Source organism: Panthera tigris, chromosome F3 (assembly GCF_018350195.1).
Source record: "Panthera tigris isolate Pti1 chromosome F3, P.tigris_Pti1_mat1.1, whole genome shotgun sequence".
Taxonomy (NCBI): domain Eukaryota; kingdom Metazoa; phylum Chordata; class Mammalia; order Carnivora; family Felidae; genus Panthera; species Panthera tigris.
Genome location: NC_056678.1, coordinates 24,868,387 through 24,892,453, shown reverse-complemented (window position 1 = coordinate 24,892,453; position 24,067 = coordinate 24,868,387). Strand labels below are relative to the sequence as shown.

Genomic DNA, 24,067 nt, shown 5'->3' with positions numbered 1-24,067 from the left:
TGGAAAAATAGTAGTTATTTTAGGTTGCTATGAAAAAGTGGGAATGGTTTATGTGATTTACTTGCCAATTTGTAGGTCCTCAATAATTATTAGTTGACTTTCCTTCTTTATATATTCACTTTATGTTTTATTCTTTTTTTATTCAAGGACTTTTTTTTCCCTTTTAAACATGTGCAGTATTTAAACAGACCCCTATGACATTTATGAAACTGTTTTCATCCTTTTATTTTCTCCCTTGAGTCCTTCCCATGTTGTTTATCCCATTCTGTCCCATTAAAAACCGGTTATGTATCCCATCTTCAGAACTCTTTTGACCCTCATGTCTCCCTCCAGTTCTGCCTGTCTTCCCTTTATAAAGATGTCTAAACTCAGTTTTAGTCTCAGTTCCTTTCCTATTTTCTATTGAAGTCAAACCATAGGCTTATGCCTCTACTTCTGCACCAAAATCATTCTTAACAAGACCCTCAGTGGCTTCCACATTGCTAAGTCCAATAGTCAGCTCTCAGGCCTCGTTGTACTTGATGCATCAACAACACTTATTGATTCTGTGCCCCTTCTTGAAGCTCTTTCTTCATTTGGCTTCTAGGACACCATGTTCAACAAATTTTCCTCCTGGGGCACCTGGCTGACTCAGTAGAGCATGCACCTCTTGATGTTAGGGTTGTAAGTTTGAGCTCCACATGGGGTATAGAGATTACTTAGAAATAAAATCTTAAACAAATTTTCCTCCTAACTCTCTGGCTATTAGTTCTCAGTCTATTTACTGTTCTGTTCCCTTCTCATACAATATCATACCTTGGAGATATTGTAGGTTCAGTTCCAGACCACCACAGTAGATTGAATATTGCAGTAAAGTAAGTCAAATGAATTTTTTTGGTTTCCCAGGCATATAAAAGTTATATATACACTATACTATAGTTTATTAAGTGTACAATAGCATTTTGTCTAAAAAACCAATGTACACACTTTAGTTGAAAAATATTGCTAAAAAATGCTAACCATCATCTGAACTTCAAGTGAGTTGTAATTTTTTTGCTGGTAGAATATCTTGTAGAGTATCTTGCCTTGATATTGGCGGCTGCTGGCTGACACGGTGGTGGTTGCTGAAGGTTGGGGTTGGCAGTTTTTTAAAATAAGACAATGAAATTTGCCACGTTGATTAAGCCTTCCTTTCACAAATGATTTCTCTGTATCATGTGATGCTGTTTGATGGCATTTTACCCACAGTAGAACTTCTTTCAAAATTGGAGTCTGTCCTTTCAAACCTTGCTGCTGCTTTAGCAACTATGTTTGTATAATATTCTAAATCCCTTGTTGTCATTTCAACAGTTTCCCCAGCATCTTCACCAGGAGTAGATTCCATCTCAAGAAATCACTTTCTTCACTCATCCATAAGAATCAGCTCCTCATCCATTCAAGTTTTGTCATGAGATTTGCAGCAATTCAGTCCCATTTTCAGGCTCCACTTTTAAATCTCGTGTTCTAGCTCTTTCCACCACATCTGCAGTTATTTATTCAACTAAAGTCTTGAACCCCTCAAAGTCATCTATGAGGGTTGTAATCAGCTTCTTCCAGACTCCTATTAACGTTGATATTTTGACCTCCTCATGTGACTCTTGAATACTCTTAATGGCATCTAGGATGGGGAATCTTTTCCAAAAGGTTTTCAGTTGACTTTGCCCAGATCGTCAGAGGAGTCCATCAATGGTAGCTATAGTTTTATGAAATACATTTTTCAAGTAAAAAGTCCTAAATCCAAATTACTTTTTGATCCATGGGCTACAGAACAGATGTTGTGTTAGTAGGCATGAAAGTAACATTAATCTTGTTGTCCATCTCCACCAGAGTTCTTCAGTGACCAGGTGTGTTGCCAGTGAGCAGTAATATTTTGAAAGGAATCTTTCTTTCTGAGCGGCTTCTTTCTTTCTGAGCAATAGGTCTCAACAGTGGGTTTAAAATATTCAGTAGGGATGCCGGGGTGGCTCAGTCGGTTAAATGTCTGACCCTTACTTTTGGCTTACGTCATGATCTCATGGTTCGTGAGACCAAGCCCCGTGTTGGGCACTGTGCTGACATTGTGGAGCCCGCTTGAAATATTCATTCATTCATTCATTCATTCATTCATTCATTCTCTCAAAAAAAAATGAATAAACTTAATTCAATATTCAGTAAATCATGTTATAAACAGATATGCTGTCATCCAGGCTTTGTTGTTCCATTTATAGAGCACACAGGCAGAGTAGATTTGGCATAGTTCTTAAGGGCCCTAGGATTTTTGGAATGGTCAATGAGCATTGGTTTCAACTTCAAGGCACCAGCTGTATTAGCCCCTAACAAGAGAGTCAGCCTGTCTTCTGAAGTTTTGAAATCTGGCATTGACTTCTCCTCTCTAGCTATGAAAGTCCTAGATGGCATCTTTTTCCAATATAAGGCTCTTTTGTCTACATAGAAAGTCTTCCTTAGTGTAGTCATCTTCATGAATTATCTTAGCTAGATCTTCTGGATAACTTGCTGCAGCTTCTGTATCAGCACCTGCTGCTTCACCTTGCACTTTTATGTTATGGAGATGGCTTCTTTCCTTAAACCTCATGAACCAAACTCTGCTGAGTTTTCAACTTTGCTTCTGCAGCTTCCTCACCTCTCAGCCTGCACAGAATTGAAGAGAGTTAGGGCCTCGCTCTGGATTAGGCTTTGGCCTAAGGGAAGGTTGTGGCTGGTTTGATATATTTAGACCACTCAGACTTTCTCACGTCAACAATAAGGCTCTTCTGCTTTATCATTTGTGTGTTACAAATGGAGTAGCACTTGTAATTTCCTTCAAGAACTGTGTGTGTGTGTGTGTGTGTGTGTGTGTGTGTGTGTGTGTGTGTGTATACAAGCTTTTGGCCTGTCTTGGCTTTCAGCATGCCATCCTCATTCAGCTTAATCATTTTTAGCTTTTGATTTAAAGTGAGAGATGTGCAACTCTTCCTTTTCATTTGAACACTTAGATGACATTGTAGGGTTATTAATTGGCCTAGTTTCAGTATTGTGTCTCAGAGAATAGGAAAGCCAAAAGAGAGAGAGAGAAATGGGGGAATGGCCAGTTGATGAAGCCATCAGAACACAACATTTATTAAGTTCATTGTCTTATATGGGTATGGTTTGTGGTGCCCCAAAACAATTACAATAATAACATCTAAGATCACTAATCACAGATCATCATAACAAGTATAATAATATTGAAAAAGTTTTGAAATATTGTGAGAATTACCAAAATGTGACACAGAGACACAAAGGGAGCAAATGCTGTTGGAAAAATGGTGTCAGTAGACTTGGTTGATGCTGGGTTGTCACAAACCTTCTATTTGTAAAAAACACAGTACCTGTGAAGTACAGTGAAGCAAAACACAATAAAATGGAAGTATGCCTATATGCTGGTGACTCCCAAATGAATATCTGTAGTCCAAACCTTTTCTTTAAACCCCAGACTCTACCTACCTACCAGTTCATTGTCTTGGATGTATAATAATCATCTCAGAGTTACCATTGTTATCAAAAACAATAGCAAGAGCTTATCTATATAATACCATGTGGGAGGCACTGTTGTCCCAAAATGGACTCTTCTTTCCTCCTATACCTACTTGTATCATCTTCCTCTTGTTAGCAAATGGCAGATCCATAATTCAAGCTACTTAGGCTGAAAACCATGAATTATTTCTTTTAATTCTTTCTCTTGTGTTTTTCATTCAGCAAATGCTGTTGCTGGTCAGAGTCTGATCACAACCATCTTCACTACTGCCAACTACTTCAAATCAGTTAATTCTCAATATAGCAGCCAGGTGGAACCTGTTAAAATCTAGATTAGATCATTTCACCTCTTTGCTCAAAGTCTCTAAAGGTTTCCCATGTCTCAGACCATCTAGATGAAGTTGGATGACTCAGTCAGCTGTGGCTCAGCCTGACCTGAATGGTCCAAGACAACCTCACTCATATGTCTGGACCCTCAACTGAGATGGCTGTGATAGGTAGGAAAACTGGGTTTCTTTTTTCCAAGTGGTCTGTCATCCTTAACTTCATAACATAGTGGTGGTGTTAGCAAAAGGGCAGGCTTAAACACACAGGTGTTTATCAAGCCTGTTTGTATCATATTTGGTAAAATACAATGGGCCAAAGTAAGTCACATGGCCAGTCCAGGATCAGTGTGTGAAGGGAATTAATAAGGTGCAGTTGCCAAGTGGTGTGTGATTCATTGGGAGCCATTAATTAATATTAACATAACAATCATCCATAGGCGCTCTGTGGCCTGTTAATTTATTAAATTATTATTTGTTAAATTATTTGATTTTAATATACCACCCCTTTCTTCAGTCAGATAGGAAAATAATAAAGAAGGAACCTGACTAGGTGAAACTGATGTCTGGAGATATGAAGTAAATAATGGCTTTTTGGTAGAAAAATCAGATTTGATTTTTGTATATCTTATATTTTTAATTTCAGAGACCACCAAGAAGTAGAGAATACTATATGTACTATAATCATTTATAGATTCTTTAAAAAAAAAAAAATAGGTTAGAGTGTGAGAGAGCCAAAGCATAAGAGACTCTTAAAAACTGAGAACAAACAGGGCTGATGGGGGGTGGGAGGGAGAGGAGGGTGGGTGATGGGTAGTGAGGAGGGCACCTTTTGGGATGAGCACTGGCTGTTGTATGGAAACCAATTTGACAATAAATTTCATATATTGAAAAATAAATAAAAATAAAAAACATAAAAAGTGAAAAAAAATAATTTATAGATTCTTTTATTTAATTAAATCAGACCATATCTTTTTGCTAGCTATTTGAGTTAACTTGTCCATTGTCCATTTCACATATTATTTCCCTACTCCACATTGGGAAGTAGTACTTTATTTTTGTTTAACCTTAATTTATATGGTGTTTTACATTATATAAAGGCTGTTTGCTCTTTTTTTCAAATCTAGTTTTTGTTCCATGTCACCTGTCAAAGGGTATAGTTACATACTTGTTTTCTTCAAATCACCTCTTTGTATTTTGTCTTGTTATGTTGCCCCATGTCATTTTTTTCTCTTATTGCCATTTCCAGCAAATCTACTCTATTATTACATTGATACTTGTTTTAATTCTAGTGTCTAATCATATTTTGGCTTTCATTGTTCTGCCTTTGTTTGGAATTCTCTTAACCTTCTCTTACCATCAAAAGTATGTGCAAGCATTTACTTCGTAATAACTTCAAAGATAGTCTTACCTGCTCATTTACATATTCAGGTGCTAATTTTATTAAAAATTGTTTTTTCCTTTTTTTTTTTTTTACTTAAAAGGCATTTAGTTTTCATTTCTAATGTATTATATAAATAGTTTAATATTATCTTATATTTTATTTCCAGAAGGTACAGAGTTGTTACATAGAATGCATTTTTTTTTTTATCCCTCCAAACGCATTGTCCAGTAGAGTTGAAAACCATTGTTTTGGCATACTTCATCTAATGTAAAAGTTGAGATGAGGGGAAATAGTCTTCCAGTTGTTAACGGCTTAATCTAAATTTAACTCATTTGGGTTGTTGGATTTATCCATGTTCTGTTGAGGTTTCAGATTTTGTATTTCTGTAGAAATATTAGTGTATTGTATGTACTTTATAGATCCCAGTGTGTGGAAAACAATCTGAATTTCAGACAGCCAAGTAAATGACCATGAACTTCTCTAATTGACTATATAAAATGGTAGATTTTTCTGAACTTGGAAGTATGTTATTCCTGGTTATCAGATAAAAAAATCTTTCAAACTCCTTTCCTGGGAGACTTTTGAGACTACTGTTAGTTTTGAGAAACTTTGAATTTTTAGAGTCTTGGCCTTTTCGAGAGACTATTTTAGCCCAAATTAACATAAATTTATTTGATACACTTTAGTTTGGCAGGCATTGTTAGGCACCGGATATACAGAGTTGCACAGAACAGTCTGTAGTTGAAGAAATACTTCGTCACAGTGCTACGAATGCTGAGATAGAAGTGGGCATTAAGATGTACTGGGGGTGCATGGCCAAGCCAAAGCCCTCCTATAGAAGTTGCTGAGTCTTAAATGAGAGGAGTGGGGACAACTGGGTGGCTCAGTCGGTTAAGCATCCGACTTTGGCTCAGGTCATGATATTGTGGTTCACGAGTTCAAGCCTGTGTGGGGCTGTGCTGACAACTCAGACCCTAGAGCCTGCTTTGGAGTGTGTGTGTGTGTGTGTCCCTCCCCTGCTCGTTCTCTCTCTCTCGTTCTCTCTCTCTGAAAAATAAATAAAAACATTTTAAAAAATTAAAAAAAAAAAAAAAGGGGTTAAGCAGACAAGGAGGGAAGAAGGAGGGCATTCCAGGTTGAGTGAAAGAGCATGAATAAAGATACTGAGGAGCACAATAGCTATGAACTAAAAGTAATTTTAGTTTTATTAGGTCATAAAGTATAAAATGGAGAACTCTGGGACCTCACATGATATGCTAAGGAGCTTGGGTTTTAGCATGGGGTATTTTCTCAGGGTTTTCCACTAAAGTACCACTAAAGTCATCAGAAATTAAATACATGCTTTGGAAGTAAGGAGACAAGGTCCACATAGACTTCCTGCATGTTTGAAATTTCTCTTTAAGACTGGTGTTTTATTGTTAAAATATTATTAGTAACTTTGTCTTCTATTCTAGAATTGATTAGTTTGTGAGTTCTTAGCTTCAAATTCCTAATTTATAGAATGAGAATAACGGCACTTCTATTTTAGGATTGTTGGCAGGGCTAATAATAACTATAATGATAATAATAATGACCATAATAGCTAATATTTTTTGAGGGCTTATGAAATAGCAGGCCTAACTGCTTTATTTCTGTTATCTCATTTAATCCTCAAAACATCTCAGTAAGGTAGGTACATTTATTATCTCCTTACTTCTAACAAAACTGGGGCATAGAGAAGTGAATTTCCTAGGGTTACACAGCTAGTTGGTGGCAGAGCTTGCTTTGAACACAGTTGTGAATACAAGACACCTGACTATTCCATTATACTCCCATTCTTTGAGATCTTGCCTATGGAACATTGAGCACAGAATCTGCCACACAATAATTGTAAATGTAAGCAATTATCAATAGCCAGTAATATTTACTTAAATTGCTTTGTTCAAATCTTTGAGTTAAATTGACGTCCTTAAGGAATTTTGCTGTTTTTCCTGTGGGTTGACTTACTCCCAGCCTGCAGTTAAATGCAGACAATGTTACACACCCATGCTATTAACCACTACCCTTTATTGCCTCCTCCTTCCTTGTGGGTCTGTCTCCACATTAAATTTTAAATCCATGGCAGGGACCATATCTGTTTTGTTCATCATTGTATACCCAGTTATTCACACTATATCTAGTACATGAACATGACTAAATCTTTGTTCAGTGAGTTAATAAAGATCTAAAAACCTGCCATTTTTAGCTGATCTTAGAATCTAAACGTTCATACCACCTGTAATTGTGGTTTAATTGCTTTACATGTTTTTCCTTTGGTAAGCAGTCTGGTTTGGACCAACCATCTGCTCTTGTGTTCTACAGGGCACTCTCACCTTGGAACTACAAAAACCCTGCTGGGTAACTGGTATTTGTTTGTCCTAATAGAGATCACTCAGGTTTCAGAGAGAGAGGGAAATTAAATAACATTTAGATCTAAAACTAAAATGTTAGAAATATACAAAACAATTTTAAAATGTGTATTCTAAGAAACTTAATATAGAAAGATAAAAGCTTTGGTATTTTTCATTTGCCTTTACATTAAATCATTTCAAATAAAGAGAAAATAATTTTTTTTCAAAGGAGTTCTCTGTTATTGTGGGTTAACTCATATTTTCCTCCTCTCCTCTGTCTAGAATGTCTTAAACCATTCTACCTTAAGAAATTGGATGTTCTTGCAGATAGTCATTGTGGGAGAAAACGTTTCATTTAAGTCCCAGATGAGGACCGGAAACTTGAAATCAGAGGAGCATCTGAAATCAAGTAATATTAGGTAGGATAAAAATTACAAGGGATTTCTTCATGTTTGTATTCCTTTTAGAGATGTATGTTAAAGTATGCATATTCTGTGAGCACTAATAGAAGAGTTAGAGACTTTGTGAAGCATTTGATATTGGCCAGGATGGGAGTGGGGAGTGCTAATTTTTTTTTTTTAACTTATGTGGCTTCACGAGAACTTTGGCATATGTTTACTTTGTCATGAGCACTTATATATTGTAGTTGAAGGAAACTTTTAAAACATTTACTAACGTAAATATAAGACATTTTTATGTTTATGTATGAGGTCTTTGAATATTTATGATAAGTGTAGGTACATGTGATCCGTTTTCTAGATTCTCCTTTAGTATGAAACTTCCTGTGTTTTGAGTTGCATGTATAGCAGTTCATTTGAGTGCGGGGATCATCAGCTCTTTTTAGTTCTCTGTGTCTGCAGTCCAGCCTCCCAATGTGTATAGAAATAGGTAAATGATTGCATGCTAGGGAAGACCTCTCTAACCACATGGTGAATTAGAAACTGTCACTGCAGCTTGTAATGACAGTTATAGTGACAGAATGTGTGAAGGTATCTGATCTCAGAGATGGGACTTTTAAACGAGAAGTGATAGTTGCCTCTAAAAGTTGATACCCTGACGGTGACACCTATAGCCAATCCATTCCAGAAGACCTGCTGGAACCAGACTAGCGGTGGAAGCTAAGCTCTGCCACTTCCTGTTTATGTCACTTTCAGCAAGTTATTTAACCACTCTGTGTCCTTGTTTCCTCATTAGCAAAATGAGGATAATCTTACTACTTAACCTGATAGATTTGTTTTGTGAATTAAAGATTTAATAATATATGAAAGCATGTAAACAGGACCTAGCAAATATTAAATGATCAAAGTACTATGATTAGGCTGTTAATTCTTAACGGATGAGTTTAGAGTCTATAATCAATTACCATGATATTACTGTATTTTGTAGGTTGCTTGATGTGTTATTAGGTCCAGTATTTAAAATGTATTTGTTTAAGTTATATGGTCAAAACTAATGTTTGGAGAGAAGCAAAAAAGAAAATGACAAATTATTTTGCAGCTTTGATGTATCTACCTCTGGTTTCATTTTCTGTACATACTAAGAATATGGTCCTCATGACATGTAAAGTTTCTCTTTCTTTTGTCATTTAGCATTGTATGGTAGTAGATAACATAGGATTTTTGACGCCCATCTTGGAATGTTGTCTTCTTCAACCCTGTGTGCTGCTTCAGAAAGGATCCTATGTCAGAAACCAGATTAGCAAAACTAACTTGGTCATTGAAGTATTGGTGTTATTTTTAAAAAAAAATTTTTTTTTTAACGTTTATTTATTTTTGAGACAGAGAGAGACAGAGCATGAACGGGGGAGGGTCAGAGAGAGAGGGAGACACAGAATCTGAAACAGGCTCCAGGCTCTGAGCGGTCAGCCCAGAGCCCGACGCGGGGCTCGAACTCACGGACCGCGAGATCATGACCTGAGCCGAAGTTGGACGCTTAACTGACTGAGCCACCCAGGCGCCCCGAAGTATTGGTGTTATAATCAGAGTGCAGTCCTCCCTTTAGAGTTTTCACTTAGGTTCTTTTATGTAACTTACTGGTTGTCTTATTTACTTCTCATTTCTGAAAGGGAGTTTGTTTCCCTGTTTTACAGATGATGAAATTGAAGTTTCTTGGAAAGAAGCTCCAGATCTAAGTCCTTTTTATTCTGTATCATTTTTCATTGCATAAAATTGTTTCCTGTATGACGCACATTTTACCATTCGTTAATTTAACAAAATTTTAGTGAACAGCTACTGTATAACAGGCATTATTTTAGGTGTTAGAGATACAGCCCTGAACACTTATCTTCTTCCTCACTCCCACTGGCTCTTTCTGTAGTTGAACTGTAGGCATATATCTTTATCCCTGTACTCAACCATAGTGTATTGAAATCATCTGTATATGTCCTCATATCTTCCACTTTATACTGAGTTGCTTAGAAGTAGTACCTGCTATCATTAAGGCTATTGTCATTTTGACTATTTAGAGTAAAAATATTTACCTGTTTTAATTTGCGTTTACTAGTTGTATATGTTTTCATATTAATTTTTTTCATTGTGTCTAATCCATATATCTCTCATCACTTTTTCTCAACTCTTTTCTTTGCCTTTGGTAAGCCTCCCTTTCCTATTCATTTTGTAATTATCCTAAAGATTCACCATTCTCCTTAGTTTATCTCCCACTTACTTTCAGACACTGATCTCATCTCCTACTTTATCTCTGAAAGTGATGCAGTGTGTGTAGCTGTGAATTCTCTTGACATCGCCTCATCCCACACTACTCCCTTATTCTTCTGGCACATTTCTATCTAACCTTACCTTCCTCCAGTTTCATCCTGCCTCCTTTTCAAAGCCAGTCTGGCCTCCTGTCTTACTATTCACATTACCATTTCCTTCCATCTCTTCCAGAATTATCCTCTATCAGTTTTGTTCTCATTTTCTTAAGTCTTCAACCTATTCCATTCTCCTAGCTTCGTTTTTTCATTTTAAACATGTTTAAGGCCCTACTATTATAAAAAAGAAACTTGTCTTTACCATGGCTCTCTTCCCTTTTTCTTCACAGCTTAGCATTTTAAGAACTGACCTAAACTACTACTTCTTATTTTTTCCTCAGCCCCCTGCAATTTGACATAGTCTCTTCTCTGACAGGGCTGTTATTGACCTTTATTTCACCAAATCCAACCCACTCTCTAGTCCTTACAGTAAATCTGCCCCTTGAAAATGAGTGTAGCTCATTCTCTCTCTGACTTCACTTAGCATAATAACCTCTAGGTCTATCCATGTTGTCTCAGATGGCAAGATCTCATCCTTTTTTTGTGGCTGTATGATACTCCATTGTGTATACATGCTACATCTTCTTTATCCATTCATCTATTGATAGACACTTGGGTTGCTTCCTTTATCTTGGCTATTGTAAATAATGATTCAGTAAACATAAGGATACATACATCTTTTCAGTTTAGTGTTTTATTTTTTTATTTTATTTTATTTAAAAAAATTTTTTTTTAACATTTATTTATTTTTGAGACAGGGAGAGATAGCATGAACAGGGGAGGGTCAGAGAGAGATGGAGACACAGAATCTGAAGCAGGCTCCAGGCTCTGAGCTGTCAGCACAGAGCCCGACGCGGGGCTCGAACTCACGGACCGTGAGATCATGACCTGAGCCGAAGTCGGCCGCTTAACTGACTGAGCCACACAGGCGCCCGCCCCTTCAGTTTAGTGTTTTAATTTTCTTTGTGTAAATACCCAGTAGGCATTATTGGATTATATGGTATTTCTATTTTTAATTTTTTGAGGATCCATATGATTTCACTTACATGTGGAATCCACAAAAACAAAACAAGCACATAAATGAACGAAAAGCAGAATCAGACCTATCAATACAGAAAAAAAACTGGTTGCCAGAAAAAAAGGGGGTGGGGGGCCAGGCAAAATAAATGGGTGAAGGGGAGAAGGAGATATAGGCTTCCAGTTAGGGAAAGAGTAAGTCACAGGAATAAAAGGTATAGCATAGGGAATACGGTCAGTGGTTTTGTAATAGCATTGTATAGTGATAGATCAGTTGTGCTGAGTATAGCGTAACAAATAGAGTTGTTGAATCACTGCGTTGTACAACCTGAAACTAATGTAACCTTGTGTGTCAACTATACTCAAATTAAAAAATGAAGATTGAGAGCTAGATTCTCCCTTCTGCCATTCTGGGCAATTACATTTTTCTTATAGGTTTAACTATCATCAGTGTGCTGGTCACTCCCGCAGTATATCCCTAGTCTTAATGGCTCCTCTGTGCTTGACACTTAATCTCTAAGTTCCTGCTTATACCCCTTACTTTCTCATATATCCAGCTGTCCAAGCTGACAATCTGGGAATGATTTGGACTGTTTTCTCAGCTTTGTCTTTCCTTCTACTGACTTTATTAACAGGTATTTCTTGAGTCTAGGTTTTTCTGTTCCATCTGTATGGTCACTTCCTCCCTTCCAGACTTGCCCTTTTAAAATCCATCTTCATGAATGTTGTGTAATCTTTTAAAAATGAAGTTCTGACAGTGGTGTGCTCCTGCTTAAAACTTGGCACTGGTGTCCTATTGTTTAAAAGACAGAGGTCTGAGCTCCTTAACGTGTCATGTAAAGTCTCACAGTCTGCTGTCTGCTTTGGTTCACCAGTCATCTCCTGTATTTTCTTACTGTGTATTTTATGTTCCATGTTCCAGTCTCCCACCTTCACTGACTTAGCTATCTTTACTGTGTAATTTTCTCTGCCTGGAAGAACTTCTTATCCTTTGATATTTCCAGAGAGGACTGGCCCTTAATCAAACTAGATACAGTTTCAAATAATAGAATTTTAGGATAAATGTTGTAATGTAGAGCATTGGAATAATGTCAGGAGGCTTGAAAATTCATGACAAACTGTAAAGTGCCACAGAGAGAAAGCAAATTAGTGTTTTTGTTCCTTACTGAACAATTGATGAATTGTTATTATTCCTAATACTCCTTAGTACTCTATGAAGATAAGCAAATATATTAACTTGAAATAAAACCTACCATGGCTTTTGTTTAAATTTCAAAAAAAAAATATTTTAGCCTTCCCTCCCAAAACAAAAGAAGCTGATTCACTTTTCCTTAGCAACTGAGTTTGAAGATGTTGGCTTATTTGAAGATGAGTTTTAGAAGACGTTGGCTTATTTTCCTGTGTTCTGCTCATAAGAGAAACGGGGTTGGAAGTTCAGGTCGAAGGACTCTTCCATTGTGTCTGCCCCTGATTTGGAGATATCTTATATTTTCAATCACAAATTTTAATATCGGTTCTTAAGAAAGATTATCTTATTATATATGTTACCTTGCATTGTTATTGTAAGTACTATGTATAATCAAAGTGTTTGTTAAAGAAGATGGCCATTACTTTTAGAGTTTTCTTCTCTAACAACATTATAAAAAACATTGTAAGATGTTTAAGTATTGAAAGCCCCAGTTTTGTGGGCTATTTCTATTAAATATTACTTTTTTTTTTTTTTTTTTCCGTGAAATCTTGTATAGGAGGAACTATGATGTAATGGTTAGGAGTTATCCTGTGGAACCAAACTGATTGAGTTCAAATGCTGACTTAACCTTGGACGTGTTACTTAACCTCTATTTCTGTGGGCTTCTTCATCTATAAAGTGGGGGCAGTAATAGTACATAATACGGATTAAATAATTTACATAAAGCCCTTAGAACATTGTCTGACAATAATAAGTGCTATATATAGCGTTGGCTATTTCAGTACCTAGTGCATTGGAATACATTGAATGTATTTATAGATCTTGATGATCATGTAGTCTCCAGGAATATTGTTTCAGGTTGTTAGCTTTCAGTGCATTTGTTTATCATTGAATGTTTCAGATTTTATTCAGCCTTTTAATGACTTTTTCTTATTGCTTGGTAGAAGTGCTTACTTTCTCTTAGTAGAACGGACACAATGTGTTCAGTATTTTGAAAGCTTTGTATTTTGTAAGTATTTAGTGGTGTTATTTTATTATTGAAGGAATGATGATTTTTAATGTTTGAATTTTTGGTTCATTGTTTTCATTAATTCTTTCTGCTTAAAGTAAGAATAAAAAGCAACTCATGTTGCCAGAGCCTTCTACTAAGAGAAAACATTTAAACACTCTCTCACTTTGTATAAGCATTGGCCATAAACTATATTAATGTTTAACATTGTTAGTCTTTAGCAAAACCAGTAGGTCAGTTGAGGTGTAGTAGCTTTCCCTAGTGAAGTAAAATAATCAAATGGCCAATTATGTTACCAGTCTTTATGAAAGCAGTTGGTATAAGATCACATCTATTGATTTGGTTTCTTATATACTATATGAAAAAAATAAAATTGTGTAAGGAGAGGATAGGGATTCCTCTTGTGAGATAATAATTCTCAGTTTAACCCTCTCTCCTGTCTAAATGGGTACTTTTGGTACACAGGAAAAAAGAAGAGTTAGTAGATAATAGTATATAAACCTAACAGGGTTTTAAACAGTTTGCAGATTAAGACCATCAAAAATATAGCATGGCCTCCACATAGTAACTTTACTGTTTGTTACATGAGACTGTATTTTTTAATGTAGTTCTCTTTGTGGCAAGATTACAACATTAATAAAAATAGATCTTTAAGGAAACTATTGATGATTCCTCATAGGGAAAAACTATTTGGCTTGGGAACTTAATAGATATTTTACTTCTTATTTTTTGATCAGGTACTCCCCAGAGCAGGAGATGCAAAGTTTACTGTAAAGGGGCCAGGTAATAAATATTTGAGACTTGGTGGGCCATGTGGTCATTGTCTCAACTACACAGCTCTGCCCTTGTAGCAGAAAGCAGCCATAGACAGTACATAAATGAATGGGCATGACTGTGTCCCAGTAAAGTTTATTTACAAAAAGAGATTCAGAGTAAAGGAAGGAATTTCACCCATAGTCTGACTGCTGTACTGGAATATAAATTTTACTTCTTGCGGTCTTTTTTATTAAAAATCTCAGGTAGAATTTTATTTTCTATTTTAACAAATCTTTTAATTTAGTCTAGGTGACTTACATGTTAGTGTTTAGTTGACAGAGTCTGTGTTAGCTTTTTATGTCACAGAATTTTTAAATTCTAACTTGAAAGAAGTAGAAATTACTGGACTTCAGAGTCAGAACTAAGTTTGTACTTAATTCTACCTAATTGCTTTGTGACTATGGGCAAATTGTTTCACATTTCAGAACTTCAGTTTCCTTGGTTATAGAAGAGGAGTAATACTCGACATCTTCAGGTTATTAGATTTTCCATTTAGCTATCTTTTCATCCATTCAATTTAGCAAGATTATTTTAGTCATTAATGTATCTCTTTCAGAACTAATAGAGAACTGTGCACAGAATGAGCACCTCTTTACTCTTGTCATCCTGAGGAACCAAAACTCCTGGGATTTCAAGATGCTTTAACATTTTTGTCAGACAATTTTTATCACGTTTTTGCACTTTTGTTAGTGCTTGAATTTTTAGTTTTACAGTTTCTCTTGGACAGATTGTAGTATATAAAAATATAAAGTAAAATTTTGATCTTTGTTTATCCGTGGAAGCCTGCTACCAGAATGGCTAGATTTTACGTTAGACATTATTAGACTTAATTATCTTATTTTACAGCCTCTAAGAGAAACAGGCTGTTTGTAAATAGTTCCTGTAATATGCTCAATAAAATCTTTGAAAGAAAGTTGGTGTCCTCATTAGGCAGATGGTAGCATACTGAAATGATACTTACAAGCAGATCTTGCTTGGAATGAGAAAATAACCTTTAGACACATGATTCTAAGTATAAGATATCTTGTGTATACTTGAGTGTAAACTTTTTAGCTAATGTCTGGAAGCATAGTAAAATGTATTTGTAACTTTGCAGGGACAGAATGAAAACACTGTTGAGTCTAGTAAAGATGCATATAATTAGCACTGGCTTTCTCGGTATAAGTTTCATAAATTAGTGCTCCGGTAGGATGTTGTATTTTTTGTTTGTGTGTGTGTGTGTGTTTGTTTGTTTTGGAAGAGTGTGTTCTTTTGACATGGGTAGAATAGGATATATGGCATTCTTCTTTTTTAAGTTTTTAATTCTATAGTTAACAATCTATAGATTGTTATATTAGTTTCAGGTGTACCATATAGTGATTCAGTAATTCTATACGTTATTCAGTGCTCAACATGATAAGTGTTCTCTTAATCACCTATTTTACCCTTCCCCCCCACCCACCTTCCCTCTGGTAACTATCTGTTTGTTTTCTATAGTTACCAGTCTGTTTCTTGGTTTGTCTGTCTCTTTTTTCTTTGCTCATTTGTTTTTGTTTTTTAAATTCTACATATAAGTGAACTCATATGGTATTTGTCTTTCTTACTTTTCTTAGCATTATACTCTCTAGCTCCATCCATGTTTTTGCAATTGGCATGATTTCATTCTTTTTATGGCTGAATACTATTCCATTATACATTATATTATACCACATTTTCTTTCTCCATTCATCTATCAGTGGACATTTGGACTTCTTCCATAATTTGGCTATTGTAAATAATGCTGCAGTAAACAGAGGGGTGCATTGTATCCCTTTGAATTTGTGTTTTTGTATTTTGGGGGTAAATACCCAATAATGTGATTACTGGATCATAGGGTAGTTCTTTTTTTAACTTTTGGAGGAACCAACAAACTGTTTTCCACAGGGGCTGCACCAGTTTGTATTCCCACCAACAGTGCAGGAGGATTCCTTTTTCTCCACATCCTCACCAACACTTGTTATTTCTTGTGGGGTTTTTTTAATTTTTTTTTTTTTTTATGTTTATTCATTTTTGAAAGACAGAGACAGAGCACAAGCGGGTGGGGCGGAGAGTGGGGGAGGTATGCAGAATCTGAAGCAGGCTCCAGGCTCTGAGCTGTCAGCACAGAGCCCGACACGGGGCTCAAACTCACGAACCATGAGATCATGACCTGAGCCAAAGTCAGATGCTCAACCGACTGAGCCACCCAGGCACCCCTCTTGTGGTTTTTTTTTTAAAGTTTATTTATTTTGAGAGAAACAGACACGAGTGAGGGAGGGGGAGAGAGAGAATCCCAAGCAAGCTCCATGCTGCCAGCACAGACCCCAACACAGGGCCCAAACTCCCGAAACTTCAAGTTCTTGACCTGAGCTGAAACCAAGAGTCGGATGCTTAACTGACTGAGCCACCCAGGTGCACCAGTTTGTGTTTTTCATTTTAGCCATTCTTTTTTTTTTTTTTTTAAGAAATTTATTTATTTATTTAATGTAATTTCTTGTCAAATTGGCTTCCATACAACACCCAGTGCTCATCCCAACAAGTGCCCTCTTAGCCATTCTGAAAGGTGTGAGGTAATAACCTCATTGTAGTTTTGGTTTGCATCAATGTTGAACATCTTTTTTTGTTTTGTTTTTGAGTTTATTTATTTTGGGAGAGACAGAGAAAGAGAGAGAGAGCATACAAGTTGGGGAGGAACAGAGAAAGGGAAAGAGAGAATCCCAAGCAGGCTGTGCACTGTCAGCACAGAGCCCAGTGCAGAACTTGAAATCATGAACCATGAGATCATGACCTGAGCCAAAATCAAGAGTCGGACGCTTAACCAACTGAGCCACCTAGATGCACCAGTGTTGACATCTTTTCATGTGTCTTTTGTCCATCTCTATGTCTTCTTTGGAGAAATGTCTGTTCATGCCTTCTGTCCATTTTTAAATTGGATGATTTGTGTTTCTGGTGTTGAGTTGTTTATGTTCTTTTTATATTTTGGATACTAACCCTTTATCAGACATGACATTTGGAAATATCTCCTCCCAATCGGTAGTTTGTCTTTTAGTTTAGGGGTTTTTTTTTTGTTTTTTTTTTTTGTATTGTTTCCTCCGCTGTGCAGAAGCTTTTTGTTTTGATGTGTCCCAATAGTTTATTTTTGCTTTTATATCCCTTTCCTTAGGAGCTATATCTAGAAAATGTTGCTATGGGCGAGGTTGGAGAAATGACTACTTGTGCTGTCTTCTAGGATTTTTATGGTTTCAGGTCTCACATTTAGGTCTTTAGTCTAATTTTGACCTTATTTTGTGTATGGTGTAAGAAAGTGATCCAGCTCCATTTTTTTGGAGCTGGTGTTTCCCAACACCATTTTTTTTCCCCATTGTATAGTTTTTCCTCCTTTGTTGACGATTAATTGACCATATAATTGTGGGTTTATTTCTGGGTTTTCTATTCTACTCCATTGATCTGTGTCTGTTTATGTGTCAGTGCCATACTTTTTTGATTACTGCAACTTTCTGTAGTATATCTTGAAATCTGGAATTTTACTTTTCTTTTTCAAGATTGCTTTGGCTACTTGGGGTCTTTTGTGGCTCCATATACATTTTAGGATTGTTCTAGTTCTGTGAAAAATACTGTTGGTATTTTGGTGGGGACCGCATTAAATCTGTAGATTGCTTTGGGTAGTTTAGATGTTTTAACATATTTGTTCTTCCAACCCATGAGCATGTGTCTTTCCATTTCTTTGTGTCATCTTCAATTTCTTTCATTAATGTTTTATAGTTTTCAGAGTATAGGTTTTTTACCTCTGTGGTTAAGTTTATTTATAGGTATTTTGTTGCTTTCGGTGCAGTTGTAAATGGATTGTTTTCTTAATTTCTCTTTCTGCTGCTTCATTATTAGTGTACAGAAATAAAACAGATTTCTGTATTAGTGACTTTGTATCCTGTGACTTTACTGAATTCATTTATCAGTTCTAGTAGTTTTTGGCGGAGCCTTTAAGGTTTCTATACACAGTATCATGTCATCTGTAATAGTGCAAGTTTTACTTCTTCCTTACCGATTTGGATGCCTTTTATTTCTTTTTATTGTCTGATTGCTGTGGCTAGGTCTTCCAGTACTATGTTGAATAGAAGTGGTGAGAGTGGACATCCTTGTCTTGTTCCTGACCTTAGGGGAAACGCTCTCATTTTTTTCCCCATTAAGTATGATGTTCGGCCTTTATTACGGCCTTTGTTGAGGTATGTTCCCTCAAAACCTGTTTTTTTTTTGTTGAGGGTTTTTATCATGAATGGATATTTTACTTTGTCAGATGCATTTTCTTTATCTGTTGAGATGATCATATGGTATGTATCCTTTCTCTTATTGATGTGATGTATCAGATTGATTTGCAAATATCAAACCACCCTTGCATCCTGGGAATAAATCCTACTTGATCATGATGAATGATTTTTTTAATGTGTTGTTGTATGTATTTTTTTAATGTGTTGTTGGTTTGCTAGTATTTTGTTGAGGATTCTTGCATCATATTCATCAGAGATACTGGCCTGTAGTTCTCTCTCCCTCCTCTCTCTCTCTCTCTCTCTCTCTCTCTTTTTTTTTTTTTTTTTTTTTTTTTTTTTTTTTTTTATATGGTGTCTATCTGGTTTTGGTATCAGGAATGAAGAGAATGAGTGGATTTTGGAAGTTTTCCTTCTTGTACTTTTTGGAATGGTTTGAGAAGAATAGGTGTTAGATCTTCTTTAAATGTTTGGTAGAATTCCCCTGTGAAGTCTTATGGTCCTGGACTTTTGTTTTTTGGGAGTTTTTTGATTACTGATTCAGTTTCTTTGCTGGTAATCTCAGTCTGTTCAAATTTTCTATTTCTTCCTGCTTCAGTTTTGGTAGGTTATATGTTTCCGGGAATTATATCTGTTTCTTCTCAGTTGTCCAATATTGTTGGCATATAATTGTATTTCTGTGGTATTGGTTAATTCTCTTCTTTCACTAGTGATTTTGCTTATTTGGGTTCTTTCTTTCTTTCTTTCTTTCTTTCTTTCTTTCTTTCTTTCTTTCTTTTCTTAATGAGTCTAGCTAGAGGTGTATCAATTTTGTTGATCTTTTCAAAGAACCATCTCCTGGTTTCATTGGTCTGTTCTGTTTTTTAGTTTATATCATTTCTGTTCTACTCTTTATTATTTCTTTCCTTCTGGTTTTGTTGTTCTTTTTCTACTTCCTTTAGCTTTAAGGCTAGGTTGTTTATTTTAGTTTCTACATATCATTTCTGATCTACTCTTTAGTATTTCCTTCCTTCTCATGCTTTTGGGTTTTGTTGTACTTTTTCTGGTTCCTTTCGGTTTACAGTTAGATTGCTTATTTGAGACTTTTCTTGTTTCTTGAGGTAGGCCTGTATTGCTATAAATTTCCCTCTTAGGACTGCTTTTGCTGCATCCCAAAGATTTTGGATCATTGTATTTTCATTTTCATTTGTTTCCATGAAAATTTTTAATTTCTTTGTTTTCTTGGTTGACCCATTTATTGTTTAGTAGCATGTTTTTTAATTTCCATGTATTTGTGCTCTTTCCAGATTTTTTCTTGTGGTTGATTTCTAGTTTCATAGTGTTATGATCAGAAAAGATGCATGGTATGACTTTGATCTTTTTGAATTTCTTAAGATTTGTTATGTGGCCTAATACGTGATCTACTCTGGAGAATGTTCCATGTGCCCGTGAAAAAAATGTGTATTCTGCTATATTAGGCTGGAATATTCTGAATATATCTGTTAAATCCATCTGGTCCACTGTATCATTCAAAGCCACTATTTCCTTGCTGATTTTTTGGTTGGATGATCTGTCCACTGATGTTAAGTGTTAAAGCCCCCTACTATTATTGTATTAACTGTTTTATGTATTTGAGTGCTTACATGTTGGGTGCATAAATATTTACAATTGTGTTACCTTGTTAGATTGTCTCCTTTATTATTATATAGTGTCATTCCCTGTTACAGTCTTTGTTTTAAAGTCTGTTTTGTCTGCTTTAAGTATTGCTACTCTGGCATTCTTTTGACAGCCATTTGCATGACGTTTCTCCATCCCTGTGCTTTCAATCTGCAGGTGTCTTTCGGTCTGAAATTAGTCTCTTAAAGGCAGCATATAGATGGGCCTTGCTTTTTTTTATCCACCCTGTTACCCTGTGACTTTTTATGGGAGCATTTAGTTTGTTTACATTCAAAGTAATTATTGTTATGTAAGTATTTATTGCCATTTTGTTGGTTGTTTTGCGGTGGTTTTGTAGTTGTTCTCTGATTGTTTCTTCTCTTGTTCTCTTTCGTGATTTGCTGGCTTTCTTTAGTGATATACTCAGATTCCTTTCTCTTTGTTACTTGCATATCTATTACTGGTTTTTGATTTGTGGTTGACATTAGGTTTGTATATAACATTGTTTGCAGGATATTTGGTATTTTTTATTACATTTTATAATCTTAGGTTTTAATGGTATAAGCCAACAAGCCTTGTGAACGTAGTTTGTTTTTTTAGTTGCAAAAGTTTAACACCCAAAGTAAACAGTGGAGCTAGGTAATATGAATAACGGGATTTGATGTGATGTTACAGTTGAGGATGAAGTTTAGCTATTTATTTTTATTATTCATTTATACTGATAGTTCCTATATGGCTTGTGGTTACCTGTATAACACCCAGTTATGATTCTGTCTGAAAACTTAATTTAGAAAAATATTTTTTAAAAGCTAAGAAAATGAAAAGGTTCACATTATGTTTTGATGAAACTAAAACTCACAACTGGTATTAAATACCTAATATTTACAGTAAAAATTTTAGAACCTCTGTGTATTCTCTAGCTTTTATGTTCAAGTTTGTTTTTAGAAATGGAAATCTCATTAGTTTATATACATAACTTTTTAGAATATATGAACATGATTTATCCTTTTTCCTTTATTCACTTAAAAGATCTTTATTGAATGCCTACTGATTGCTAGGTGCTGTGCTAATAGGCATAGGGGTTGTGACAGTGAGCATTCTTAAAATCTGTGATATCTACTATGTAGAAAAAAATTAGTGCTTTGAGAGTATAAGATAGGAATATCCTTCATCTAAGTAAGATTTCTTGAGAAAGTTATGTTTCTGAGACAAAGTATGAGTAATAATTAACCAGACAAAAGGGGAAGAGGTATTCCTAGCAAAGGGACTCTTCTTTACAAAGGTGCCGTGTATGAAGGGAGCAGAGCACATTGGAGAAACCAGAAATATGGTAACTAGAGCACAGAGATCAAGGAAAAGAGGGAATAATGGTAGAAGCAGTGTGCAGCCTCTAATTTTTGGAGTACAGAGAACTTTGTGGGACACTTTAGTAAAGATTTTAGTTTTTACTCTAAGAGCAGTGGGGAAATCATTAAAGCTTTTGAATGGGACTGTTGGTATGGTCAGAATTTGCATTTTGACAAGATCCACCAGACAGCAGTGGGAGAACAGAATGAAATAGGGCAAGAGTGAAATGGAGAAAACAGTTTGGTGGCTTTGCATTAGTCCCAGCAAGGGATGGTTCATAACTTGAATGTGAGTGGATGAAGAGGAAGTAAAGAGAAATCCACACATTCAAGATACATTTAGTTGGTAGAATTCTCTGGAGTTGATAGATTACCAGGGATTTGGGAGAAAGTTGTCACAGGTGACTTTGAGGTATCTGCCTTTCACAATTGGAAAGCAGTGGTACATTTGGTAGGGCAAAAAACACTAGAAAGAGAACCAGGAATGGGGGTGGGAATGGGTCATGAGTTCAGTTTTGGACCTCTTGATTACAGGCAACTCTTGAAAAATTTGAGAGAGGAAAGAAGCCACAGCCAGAGGAGGAGAATGCAGGACAGAAGATTTTAGAACTATGACAGACTTGGGCGTGTTTAAAATACTGAAGAAAAGGAAGGATCCAATATAGAGAGAAGTTTCAAAATTATTGAAGGAGGAAGGGGGTAATTAAGGGAGCAGAAGTTCTTATTAAAGTCTAGAAAGAGCCTACTCAAGTGGAATTTACTGGTCTTAAATAAGAGATGCAGCGCCTCTTGTGTTTTAACAGGAAAGAGAAAGAAGAGGGTTGTGTGAAAGTAATGTTTAGTAACTGGGCATTGTTTTTCCTGAGATGGGGCTGCTGGCCTTTACTGAAAGGGGGTCGGCCTCAGGAAGGAGGCAAAATCCATGTCTGAGGAAAGTGGGAATTTTGAGATAGTTACAGTGGTTAGTGAATTGAGAAACATAGGATTTCCTGGCTGCATTGAGGGAAAATTTTTTGTTTAATGAGTATCATTTAATATTATCTTAAATACATTTGGAAAACCACAAGAATGTGAGCTCATAGAATTCATGGTGACCCTGTATACTTTTAAGTTATGGCATCAGTTTGCCAAAACCTAGTGCTACCCTGGATATTAAAGCAGGGACACTATTTGCAATGTCACAAATAGAGGTGCTATACATCTTGATGTAGTATATGATTTCACCTAACTTTTAGGTTTTAGTGTTACTTATGTTGAGTAGGCCTAGTTTGTTTCTAACTGATGTTCTTTTTTCCCTTTTTTTTAGGCAGGCAGAAGTCCTGAAGGCTGACATGACAGGTACTGGCTGGCTCATTTGGTTTTCACAGCTTATTTTATATACCATTAACGGAATTAAAGGAAGGGTCTCATCTTTCCTATATTACTTGTTGCACTGTCCTAGTTGCCAAAAGGGATGATGACTTAAAATTTGCTTTAAATAATTACTGTTTTTGAACTTTGAATTCTTTTTTTTTTTTTTTTTTTTTTATGTTTATGTATTTATTTTGAGAGAAGGAGAGAACACGCACGTGTGAGCCAGCAGGAAAGGGGCAGTGAGAGAAGAAGAGAGAGAATCTTAAGCAGGCTCTGTGCTGACAGCTCCCCCAGTGTGGGGCTTGAACCCATGAACCATGAGATCATGACCTGAGCTGAAATCAAGACACTTGACCAACTGAGCCATCCAGGCGCCCCCGAACTTTGAATTCTTACTTAGATGGTTAAGAATTTTATATAATCTGTGCTACATTGTATTGAATATTACCTAATTTAATGCATATAACCATTTAATTTTTATGAACTATTTGTCATCAATTTAAGACATAGAAGAAAGAATTCATATACCATATAAATAAAAATACCTTATGGTATTAAGTTCATGTCTTCCTGTTGATAATTCTCCAAACTTGAATAGTAAGTAAACCTTGAGAAAAAATATTTGTAGGAAAACTGTACTAAAAGTCCTTGAAATTGAGTGAACTGCCTTGCCACCTTTCTTTTCTCCCTTTTTTTGTTTTGAATAGCCAGGGTATTTTTTTTTTTTTTAATTTTTTTTTTTAACGTTTATTTATTTTTGAGACAGAGAGAGACAGAGCATGAACGGGGGAGGGTCAGAGAGAGAGGGAGACACAGAATCGGAAACAGGCTCCAGGCTCTGAGCCATCAGCCCAGAGCCTGACGCGGGGCTCGAACTCACGGACCGCGAGATCGTGACCTGAGCCGAAGTCGGACGCTTAACCGACTGAGCCACCCAGGCACCCCTAGCCAGGGTATTTTTAAAAGAAGAACTGAAAGTCCCTAGAAGGAGCAGATGATTTTAACTCCAAAATTAGGAAATATATGGCACTATGTAGTGATCAGCATGCTCTCTATAGCAGCATATGCTGTTCTAAAGTATAAAAAGAGATAATGTGATAATGAATCTCAT

General features: G+C 36.0%; 1 protein-coding gene across 11 annotated transcripts in view; it reads left to right on the top strand.

The window, feature by feature from the left end:
• SMG7 (SMG7 nonsense mediated mRNA decay factor) overlaps positions 1 to 24,067 on the top strand; it is an 89,852-nt gene that overhangs the window by 27,887 nt on the left and 37,898 nt on the right. For 9 of the 11 annotated variants that reach the window (XM_042976015.1, XM_042976021.1, XM_042976024.1 and 6 more), the window contains exons 2-3: positions 7,869 to 8,005; positions 22,910 to 22,941. In XM_042976015.1, coding sequence (XP_042831949.1) covers positions 7,902 to 8,005; positions 22,910 to 22,941 — 136 coding nt within the window. In that variant the 5' untranslated portion in view covers positions 7,869 to 7,901. The remainder of the gene's footprint in view (positions 1 to 7,868; positions 8,006 to 22,909; positions 22,942 to 24,067) is intronic. The other 2 variants (XM_042976023.1, XM_042976017.1) reach the window with 2 other exon arrangements.